The 12,032-nt window shown below is 32.5% G+C and overlaps 1 protein-coding gene across 1 annotated transcript in view; it reads right to left on the bottom strand.

Annotated features, from left to right (window-relative positions):
* Window positions 1-1,939: 1,939 nt before the first annotated feature.
* LRFN5 (leucine rich repeat and fibronectin type III domain containing 5) overlaps window positions 1,940-12,032 on the bottom strand; it is a 349,319-nt gene continuing 339,226 nt past the window's right edge. The window contains exons 6-7 of the mRNA XM_014547551.1: window positions 7,228-7,271; window positions 1,940-2,326 (exon numbers count right to left, since the gene is read on the bottom strand). Coding sequence (XP_014403037.1) covers window positions 2,309-2,326; window positions 7,228-7,271 — 62 coding nt within the window. The 3' untranslated portion in view covers window positions 1,940-2,308. The remainder of the gene's footprint in view (window positions 2,327-7,227; window positions 7,272-12,032) is intronic.

Below are 12,032 nucleotides of genomic sequence, written 5' to 3'. Positions count from 1 at the left end.
ACCCTTGCACACTTAGACATTGAGTGAATGTAAAATGTAGCCACAGTAAAAAATAATTTAACAGTTCCCTAATGAACTCAACAAAATATTGCAATGTGCTCTAGCAATTCTACCCTTAGGTCTATAGCCAACAATTTGAAAACTGAAACAAATATGTGTACCTATATAAAAATGTTCATTTTAGCATTATTCTCTGTGGGATAAACAAAATGTGCCATGCATTTGCAAAGGAATAATATTTAGCTATGAAGAGATATAAAGTTCTAATACATGCTTCAACATGGATGAATCTTGGAACATTTTGGTAAGTAGGAAAAGCCAGACATGAAAAGCCAAATACTGTATGATTCCACTCATATGAAATATTGTTGAGTGTCGCCTTGTCCCCATAAACATTTTCTCATGCATATTCATACACATATGTAAACAAGATTGTTCTAGGGCAGTGGTTGGCAAACTCATTAGTCAACAGAGCCAAATATCAACAATACAACGATTGAAATTTCTTTTGAGAGCCACATTTTTTAAACTTAAACTATATAGGTAGGTACATTGTTATTAACTTAATTAGTGTACACCTAAGGCTTAGGAAGTGCCACATTCAAGGGGCCAAAGAGCCGCATGTGGCTCGCGAGCCCCAGTTTGCCGACCACGGTTCTAGGGCATTTGTAAAGAAACAGAATTAAGCCAGTTGCCCAAGATCACAAATTAATTATAACTTTCAACTCAAACCACTTACTTCTGTTTCAATCATGTATTGCATGTATTTGGGAGTGTGTGTTTGTGTGTGTATACAGATGTTTAAATTGTTGTTTAGGTGACTACTACCACAGATTCCAAGTGCCATTTAATGACTGGCAATCTGTAACCTCTCTTTGGATGATTGTATATTTAAAATAGTCTAAGTGATATGAAATGGTTAACAGATTAATCTAAATTTCTTAAAAAATACAGACAACAGGGGGGTGAGGGCATGGGTGGGGTGAAGGGGGGTAACATGGGGATAAGGACATAATGTAATAACTTAATTAAAAAAAGAAAAGAAAAAAGAGGAATTACAAATGTATATAAAATAAAAAAAACAAAGTTCTCTGGCTTTTTTAGTTTTAACTAATTTAAAAAAATTAAACTACATATTACTTTTAATAATTAATAACTATCAGAATTGTCAAGGGGCAAAAATAAAATCTCTGATGTTTTAGAGAACCTTACTTCAATTGTTAATAACAATGCCACTAATATTTCTAATTGAATTTTCTGCTTAAGCCATGTGCAGTAATTAGTGTGCATTTTCAAATTTTACAATATATTTATTCTGTAAGTCCATGGAAATGTAGAATGGCCAAATGGCCAAATTCGCTTAACTAAAGTCTGAACTCAGGCCTGCTTGACACCAGGAGCACCTCTTAAATGCTGGGCTTTGATTTTGCTTAAACATGACAGTATTAACATTTATTAGCCATCAAAGATATCTTACTACTATTTCTACTGGAGTTAAATCAGATGTATGTTCGTTATTTTCTCTGGAATTGTGCAAAATTGGAGAAATGGACACTTAAAATGAAACATAAGGCCTAAAATTATTAAAACATCATTGCCCTAGCTCTCCAGAAAAGCAATGAATAATTTGTATTAATTACAATATGCCTACCTTAATGCTTTCTGAAGTTCCACTAGGAAAAGAGATCCCTCATCATTTTCAGTCTTTCACTGAGGAATACAATGCCTATAATGCTGTTTAAACAGCTACACTGCTCTCCCAAGAAGTGGGTGGACTTCAGTCACAGAAGAAATAGTTCCAGAATTATAAAACAATTTGTAATGCCTTAAGGTTTTTGCACTACATAAATGTAAAATAATATTATTAGTTCTTGCAAACATCATTTCACCATTCATACTTGAAGTGATATTTCCACAAATCAGGCAAAGTGCGAATTCGGTCATAGTAAAACATTTATTCGTTAAAGTGATATAGATTATTCAAGATTCTACAGTCTTAAATCATGGATGGCAATGTAACATGGATTGATACAGAACTCGATGCCCAATATAGGCTTATTTCTTTCCTTCTTTTTAAAAAAAATAATTGTGGACCAGAAGAAAAACAATTTGGTTTTAAAAGAGATGAACAGTGATCTGATGGAGCCAGTTGCACCGGCATCAGAAACTTCTGCTTCAGCTCCTGTGGACAATTTCTTCTAGGACATCAGTTCAACAATTAGCCTTTGTGAATTGAAACTTTTTTTTGAATTTTATCCAGTAAAAATATCAGTGGCAACATTTTTTCAGGAGAGAGAAGTGGTGCTCTTCAGATTAACTCCAGCCTCTGAAATGAAAGGAAAAAAATATAAAAGAAAAGAAACACATAGTTGATAAGATCATCGTGCTAGAAATCCAGAACTTACTGAACTGTCAGGACTCAGGCAGGAGTGCCTTGCTGTAATACAAGACACTCCTCTGAAAACAGCCTAGACATGCACATTAGCACTTAAGATATTGCTTGGTCATTCAAATTGGTGGATATATAAAATAATCTGATTTTAAAAAAATCTAAATGTATTTAGCCTAAATCACTATGCAAGTCAAAGCCAAATTGTGAAATGGAATTTTCCCTTGCTTTGATGTTTCACATGTACAGTCTCAAGATAAAAAACCATAATGATTTTATTCATTAATGTGTAGCATCTAAGTTATAATAAATATTTATACTGGTTTTTTAAAACATGAACATATTACATAAAATTTGTTCATTACATCTAAAACCTAAGTGATCTCTACCTTTTAAATATATTCTGCTGAGTTTAGTATAATATTTAGATTTTATAAAATTTAATTATAAATTTAATGATGGTAAAGACAATTATACATATTCAATAATTAGTTCCTCACCAACAGGACAAATACAATAAATGTGCAAACTGACAATAATTCACCAGAAAAGTTAATATGATTATAATTATAATAAACTATAAATATGTTTTTCTCTATGTTCTGAGAACTTAGTACTTAATACTACATTTAAGATTTGTCCTGCGTCGGCCGGCGGACTGAAAGGTCCCAGGTTCGATTCCGGTCAGGGGCATGTACCTGGGTTGCGGGCACATCCCCAGTGGGAGATGTGCAGGAGGTCTTTCTCATCGATGTTTCTAACTCTCTATCTCTCTCCCTTCCTCTCTGTAAAAAATCAATAAAATATATTAAAAAAAAAAAAAAGATTTGTCCAGAAAGTCTATGCTTGATCAAGATGGAAAGTAATTTTTGAGAACTATACAATTTCATACATATAAAATAAAATTAATTTGTCTTCTTCCCATTCAAAAACAACCACATATTTAGGGGTTATAAATATATGGCACAAATAAATCATGAAATATAGTTTCTTAGTTATCTACTAAATATTCTATATCAGAATGCTGATGTAGAACCTACTTGTATAACTTGGTGATAAAATTATTAAAGTATATTATGATTATTTAGATTACTTTATTTGATAAAGGTAGGCAAGGTACTGAAATATATTGAAGAAAATATATTTCAACCACTTGGTAATCTAAGTAAGTGTAATTAATTTTGGAACAAACTAATTTTTAAAATTATTTTTTTTATTTTTTTTTAAATATCTTTATTGATTTCAGAGAGGAAGGGAGAGGGAAAGAGAGATAGAAACATCAATGATGAGAGAGAATCATTGATTGGCTGCCTCCTGCACATCCCCCACTGGGGATAAAGCCAGCAACCCAGGCATGTGCCCTTGGCTGGAATCGAACCTGGGACCCTTGAGTCTGCAGGCCGACATTCTATCCACTGAGCCAAACCAGCCAGAGCTAATTTTTAAAATTATTGAACAAAGAATTTACACAATGTTGGAGGATTATTAATAGATAAGAGATGTATATCCTTTTTGTAATAAATAATTACCACGGAAATAACTGAAATATAAGTATCAGTTATCATACTGGAAGATTATTTTTAAAAATGCAAAATCACTAAATTACAATGGGATATATCTATATTCCTCTCTGTTGGGTTTATAGCATAGCTTATTTTGATGAAATTGGATCTCAACAGGATTTTATTTTGGTATACCTAATATGTTCCTTTTAATAGAAAAAATATATAATTCCATTATGCCAAAGTTAAAGTTTCAGAAAGTAGCTACATATAGAAGAAGAATATAGTGGATAGCATAACTAGTTTGACTTTGTAAATAGTCAAAGTTTATTTTAATACCAAAAATTACAGAATAGCAAAGTTTATTTTAATACCAAAAATTACAAGAGCATGAGAAAGAGATAAACAAAATAAATTGTAATAATTATGTCAAACTTTTATAAGAAGTAAAAGTGATGAATGGGGGGTAGATTCAAGGTGTTTCAGTAATGGCCCTCACATCACAGTTAAAGGGTATCATGTACAACATGGTGGATAGTCTTATTAATAGTACAAAGAAAAGAGCAAATTAAAGCTACCTCAACATTAAGAGTTGGAAAAATGTCCTGATGTTGAATGGATTGTGCGAAAATGCTGTTGCTGCCCTTACTCAAATATAATTAAGAGCTATGAAAGATTTTTATCTTATATAGTTCTAATATCTATAAAAGAATGAAATGGTTTTTAAAGGCCAGGACTGAAACTAGGGTTTACTTCTTCTGATTTTTCTGTAATGTTCAAATAAATATGTCAAAAGTGTGCTTTAATTATTATAAAAATTGATGTTTTCTATATAAGGGCCTATATAGTATTCTTATTTTGAAAAATTAACTTGAAAAATTAACTTGAATGTTGGTCATTTTTCCTTGAGGAGGAAAAATAAAACCATTGGAGAGATATCTGGATCATATTCACACATTTGCTGTGCTGCATAGCTCTGATTTCCTTTGTTTTCCTGTGTTTTCACATAGTTATTTAGATATTGCTGTTTATTTATAATCAAAATTACTTTTTATTCATTTATATATTACTAGAGGCCCAGTGCACAAAATTCATGCACTGTACCTTCTTCCCTCTTTGTACCTTCCTATTAGAGCTTGATGTTCTATTAGGGACTGTGGTGTAATCAATTTAAAATTGTTGCCTTGGAAACATTTTTATATATTAAAAAAGGAACACGGGTTTATTGCTTACTTTTATTTTCTATTTACAGAAAGAGTGGACCAGCTGTGAGCACAGCTGGAATCTCTGCCAGCTCTCCTTCTCCCTTCATTCACACGCAGAAAGTCCTGCTGACATGTGAAAGGCCAGGAGATGACTCAGAGCACACAGGCCACGGTCTCCTCAAAGGGGCATCACTGTATGGTTGTGCTGACAGTTGTAGGGACTGCAGGCCTGCTACAGCAGAAACCACTGACCAAGTAGCAAGATTAATTATACTGAGGTCATATGGTGACTTAAATCTGATAATAGAATGTAGCAAGGAGTTGGGTAACAAGTGAATGATGTATTGCCACTAAATGTTGTTAAAACAATTCTTCGTGCATGATTTTTTTTTTTTTTGCTAATGCTTGTAGACAACAAAAAGAATTAGACAACATGGAAGGAAAATTTTTATGACATGATGACATAGTCATTCATAAAATAAAATAAACTAAAAAGAGTCTTAACAAAATATTTTTTTAAAGGTGACATATTTCACATATACTAGTACACATTCACTATGTAAACTTAATACAAAACACACATACCTACCAGTACACATGAATTTACTGCATGTTCAAATAAAGAATCATTGAAATATTTTCCCCCAGATTATTAGTGTCTGTGTCTAGGTGTTGGACTATGATGGATTTATATTTACTTTTTAATGATACTTTTTGAAGTTTCTATAATTAATACTAGTTACTTTAGGACAAAAATGTCATTATTATAAATCTTACTTATCATATTGGCAAACCCTTTGCTATCTCTGGTAGTACACAGACTTTAAATTCTTTAAATTCAACTTATAAGAATGTAGTAAATACATAAATAAACCCAATAATATGAATGTCTGGGATTCAGACTGATTTCCTGCTTCCAAATCTTGATAGAACATTTAGCATCATTCTGGACCGTGCTTCTGATGGATTAACCATTTAGCTCCTTACACCTTTCAAACGATATCTTCACTTTCAGGACAGCTAGATGTCCAAAGTTACACGATAAATGAAGTTTTTAAAATCAAACCAAAAAAGGAAGGAAAGAAGCCAGGGGAAAGAGGGAGACAGAGAAGAGAGGGGTTAAGATTGAGAAGGGGAAGAGGGGTGGTGGTAACACAGTGCACCTTCAGGCGGGTCAGTTCAGTACACAAAACAGAACATAAAATATGTGGCAGACGCTGTGCTATTGATTGTTTCTAGTGAGCCATCTGCTCTTTTTTTTTCCCCAACACGAGAATGGAATCCTAAATTCAGTAAAGAAATGATGCATGAAAAACATTTTGTTTGATTTGGAGATGTAATTTTTTAGGAGTAACCTTCAATGATTGTCCAAGTTATTGCAAAATGTAAAAAACAAAACCAAGATCTTATTTTTATTACCAAGAAATAAATCAATGGCCTCTTTTAGAACTTTTAAAAGCAGGAGATTTTTCCTGTGCCAAACTTTAAGCAAATGGCTGATGATTCCAGCTGTTTGAACAGATTGCTCAAGTGCTATTCTGCTCTGGAAACACACTTTCTAATCCAATTAAAATGCAGGAATCAAATACTCATTTGAAACTTAAAAAAATAAAAGCACACCAAGAAGAGTAATTTGTTGCTGACAAAAGGATTCCATGAATATTTCATGGGTTGTCTTTTTCTCCATTTTAGAGCAGCTTCACTCATTTTAGATAAGAGAGAAACACTCTTGCTCCTCCACTTTAATGAAATGTAAAGTATCATCAACTCCTCTTCGGATGTGGATGTCAACGATAGGAGTGAACAGATTCTTATTAAGCCACTGTCTTCCCACTGGGAAATATTTTTAAATGCTCATTATATCATGCATGACTCCAGCACTGACTCAGTCATATCAGTGTTCCCTTTATTCTTACCGCATGAGTCAGAAATGTTCACTTAACCAGAAATATGTAAATTTAGGAATTGGAAATGCACTTAACTGAACTGAAGTTCATTCTTTGCTGTTGACATTAAGTTGTAATTGAAATTTCAATAAGGTACATAAGCTGGCAAAACAAAAATTTAAGTTCATTTATAAAAGAATATACCCATTTAAAGAGCTGATGTATGCGACAGATAAGAATCTCACCTGTGTTTCCTGGACAATCTGGTCAACATTAGACAGCAAAGCATCTGGGAATAAAATTTTTAATATCAGGAACAATTCATTTTTGAGAAACAGACCCTAAAACACTTTTCACTGAAATCTTGATAAGATTCCTCTTACAAAGATTTATCCACACTTTTTTTTTTTAACTTACCAGTTCTTGGGTTAATTGCAATGGACTTTTATAATTCTCTATGGCTACTTCTTGATACATAATACTATAAAGGTAGAATTTTTAAGAATATTACTCTAGTTCCTAAAATGAGTAATTATCGATATGGAATGCACTTTTTCTGTAAGAACTCAATAAGAGAATAAGGCTTCTATTTATTTTCCCTGCTGAAAGTTAACATATCAACTACAGAGTGCATTTAATTAATATGAAAGATATGTCAAGGAAAAACAAAATCCAAAGGAGAAAATGTAATTTCACAATATTCACCACGCAGAGTTTAAAATAATCATTTGCAATATAAGCCATTATTCATTAACCCCACAAATAGCATGTTTTACCATGTACCCATTTATCCTTATATGAAACAGTAATGTTCTAAAAACAAACATCCTGCCCTCAAATGTCCGTATGTATATACTAATTGGCTATAAATGTTTAATACCATTAAGTTGCCATGTATAGCACACACTTTATTTCTTTCCAAAATATCATTTAAAGCAATTACTTCTACTGGTCATTAAGAAGTGACACATGATAAAGAAAATTTAGATATCTCAGGAAAGTTCATTCTCAGGGTTCACAGGTCAGTGTGATGAGAATAGTACGAAATACTTTCTCACAAAACTCCAGCACAAACATCCATATAAATTTACAATGGCCTCTGGAGATTAATTTTTACATCTCTAGATTATTGAAAGCAATATTAAGACATATCCACATTATACAGAAGAAAATGATTAGGAAATTGCATTATGGCAGAGCCAACATAGTATCCTATATAAAAAAAAACTAATATGCAAATCAGCCGAACGGCTGAATGACAGGTCACTATGATGCGCACTGACCACCAGGAGGCAGACGCTCAACACAAGAGCTTCCCCCTAGTGGTCAGTGCACTCCCACAGGAATAATATCAGGAACAATTCATTTTTGAGAAACAGACCCTAAAACACTTTTCACTGAAATCTTGATAAGATTTCTCTTAACAAAGATTTATCCACACTTTTTTTTTACTTACCAGTTCTTGGATTAATTGCAATGGACTTTTATAATTCTCTATGGCTACTTCTTGATACATAAAACTATAAAGGTAGAATTTTTAAGAATATTACTCTAGTTCCTAAAATGAGTAATTATCAATATGGAATGCACTTTTCCTGCAAGAACTTCAATAAGAGAATAAGGCCAGAAGCTAGGCTCATGGCTGATGAGTGCAGCAACAGTGGTGGGAGCCTCTTCCGCCTCTGCAGCAGCACTAAGGAGCAGTGAGCTGAGCAGTAAGGAGCAGTGAGGAGGCAGGCAGTAAGGAGAAAGGGGTCCCGGACTGCGAGAGGGATGTCCGCCTGCTTGCTTAGGACATCCCCTGAGGGCTCTTGGACTGCAAGAGGGCACAGGCTGGGCTGAGAGACTCCCCACCCAGTGCATGAATTTAGTGCACTGGGCCTCTAGTTTGTAATATTTGATAAAATTGCGAAGTTTTAACATTACCTTATCTAGGTAATTTCCTAATTAAATATGCACCCAGTAACAAACTGCTACTTCCTATGTCCCACTTCATATAGTACCACATTTTTAGGATAACACAATTGCAATAATATGTTTATCATTCTTTCTATAGTGAGTGATCCCCTGTACTGATATAAGAAGGATAGTTTCTATTGCCAAACAACAACAACAACAACAACAATCCAAGCACGCACACACAAAAAACAACCTAAAACAAAAAAACAAAAGACAAAACAGATTTTATTTATAATCCCAGCATTATTAATCTCGGATGAGAGGGAAATGATTGAGTAATCTGAGAGACTTTCCTGCTTCCAAATCTTGATAGAACATTTATTTAGGTGTAAAATTCCAGTCATTAAATTTGGTTTATTTTCTCTTTTATCCATGAAATTTTAAAAATTAGATATTTCTTATCCATAACTGTAACTCAACTAACATTTAACTCACACACATAATAAGATAAATTATTATTGTCATTATTATTATTATCATCATTAACTGAGGAAGAGAAGAAAACTATGCCTTTCTCATCTAATCCACATCTATGTGAAGTCCTTTCCCCCAAACACTTCACACCTAGGCACCTCCACATCCAGTTAAAGTAGAAATACTAGTGGACTCTCCCTGAGAACCAAGAAAAGGCTTTGCAAGGAAAAGGGAGTAGATAGTCTTCGTTCTGTCTGATCTAACTGAACATTGCCTTTTTAGCATTATAGAATGCAATGGGAATTCGATCACACTGAGAAGAGAATGGGCTCATATCTGCAGTCTGTTGAAAAACGTTCCATTACCTTAGCAATTGTGTGTACAATACGTTGTTTTATGTTTCTGGAATTTTGTTAGCTATTGGTATTTTAATGATTGTTTTTAAGTTTATTATTGTGAGTAAACAGGGGTGAAACACTAAAATTTAGGAAATGAAAGTCAATTGATGTCAATGTTGTGATAATAGTTCTATTATTTTTTTAGCTTTATAAATGAAACATTTAGTTTTCCTTCATTATTAATACAAGCAAATAAACTAAATTAAAATTTAGTTTGCAAGTAAGAATTTTATGAGTGCTTAAAAATACAGTAGAAAATACTTGACAAAAAAAGATAAATGGAATATGTTTACCTTAAACAAATTCCTTAAATTCTTGTGGAGAAAATATGTATTATTCTGTAGTGGTCTTGTTATGTTTTTAGATGGTGTACAATAGTCCCACAACTTATATTCTAAAATTTTTTAGTAAAATATATATCTATAAAGCAGCTGTGATCAACTGCCTGAAAACATAAAATAGGTTATTGTGACCTCAAGTTTACTAACTACATTTAATGAAAAACAAAACAAAAACAGAACAGAAAATAAATTGGCCACAATGAGGGTGTTAACAGTATCTAATTTAAATTATTGCATTTATTGTACTTCTGTATTAATCTATTTTAGATTTAAAATAAATAATATTGTCCAAAACAAATTTTGTTTTTTTTAGAATTTTGAGGCAACTTTTTAAAAAATATATATTTTATTGATTTTTTTACAGAGAGGGAGGGAGAGGGATAGAAGAGTTAGAAACATTGATGAGAGAGAAATGTTGATCAGCTGCCTTCTGCACACCCCCTATTGGGAATGCACCCACAACCAAGGTACATGCCCTTGACTGGAATCGAACCTGGGTCCCCTCAGTCTGCAGACCAACGCTCTATCCACTGAGCCAAATCAGTTAGGGCTTGAGGCAACTTTTAATGCTTCATTATCCCTTTATGACACTCAGATATTATATTTGCTTTTTAAAAAGATCTACTTTCTACTTTAATAGGATTTTGACATTTTCAAATTGGAGACAATTATTCAAAATAAACAAAAAACAGCAAAGGAACATATATAATTTAAAATTCTTGAAGTAAATCACTGTAAATGTATTACTGTTAATATATTTTACTATTGAACAAGCTGAAATCATAGCATAAAATGGCTAAAAATAAAAAAAAATTATGAACAAGGAACCAAAAACCATATATATAACCTATACATAGTCAACACCACCAAATAGCAAATCATATGTTTTGGGTCAAATACATACATACATACATACATACATACAAACAAACATACATGGCTGGTTAAATAAGGAATGCAAGAAACGACAAAGGAAAGCAACAAGAAAGAGACAAAGAATTTCCTGCTGATAGTAATATAATAGCTGAACCACAAATCTCTCCACTGTGCTCATTAACAAAAGATGTTATTACTGTACCTCCCTTACTTATCTATCCACTCATTCATGCACCAGAGTCATTATTGTGTTTCAGATTTTATACCAGGTACCTTTAATCAATCTCAACCTTCCCATAGATTTAGTTTTTAGTTACTTTGCACTGAAACTACCATGAGCAACTTTTTTCCTTATACTTATAAGCAAACAGAAAAAAAAAACATTTGAACTTCTTGATAGGCCAATCTCTTGTTAATCTCTCAAAATACAAACATTTGTAAAGAAGGGAACACAGGACTTTTTATCACTTCTAAGAACAAGTGGTCAAGCCTTTGGTTAATACACCCTGAAAAGTCTTGAAAAAGTAATAAAATTTTAAATAAGTTCAATAGCATTAATAAAACAATAAATTTCACATGGCTAGATATTAAAGATTTCCAAATGTTTATGAGAAATAAAAATATTTAATTAAAGTTTTATTAGAAACATAAGCAGGAAATAGATTTAAAAACACACACACAGACAACTGGAAAATACAAAATACATGAATCAGTAGCTTGGAGTAAATATGCTAAGCTTCTGCCTATGTTGCCTATGATTTCAGAGCCAACTTGTTCACAATATTAATAATGCCAGAAATTCCTTCTTTGGGGATTCATTTATTTAAGTCTCAAAAGTTTTCCTATATTCATGATTTTTAAATATTATGTAGGTAAAAACTGGAAAGGAATAAATAATATACTTTTCTCAACCAGCACCACCTAAGAATTAAGTAATTCATGGTACATGAAAATGTTTAGTTGGGATTAGAGCATTATTACAGAAAGACAAATATCATATGATCTAATTTATATGTGTAATCTACAAAATGAAACCCAAGCTCATTGATACAGAGAATGGAT

The sequence above is a fragment of the Myotis brandtii genome, unplaced genomic scaffold, assembly GCF_000412655.1.
Source record: "Myotis brandtii unplaced genomic scaffold, ASM41265v1 scaffold479, whole genome shotgun sequence".
In the NCBI taxonomy this organism is placed as follows: Eukaryota; Metazoa; Chordata; class Mammalia; order Chiroptera; family Vespertilionidae; genus Myotis; species Myotis brandtii.
Note: the sequence above shows the minus strand (reverse complement) of the source record. Positions and strands in the feature narration are given on the sequence as shown.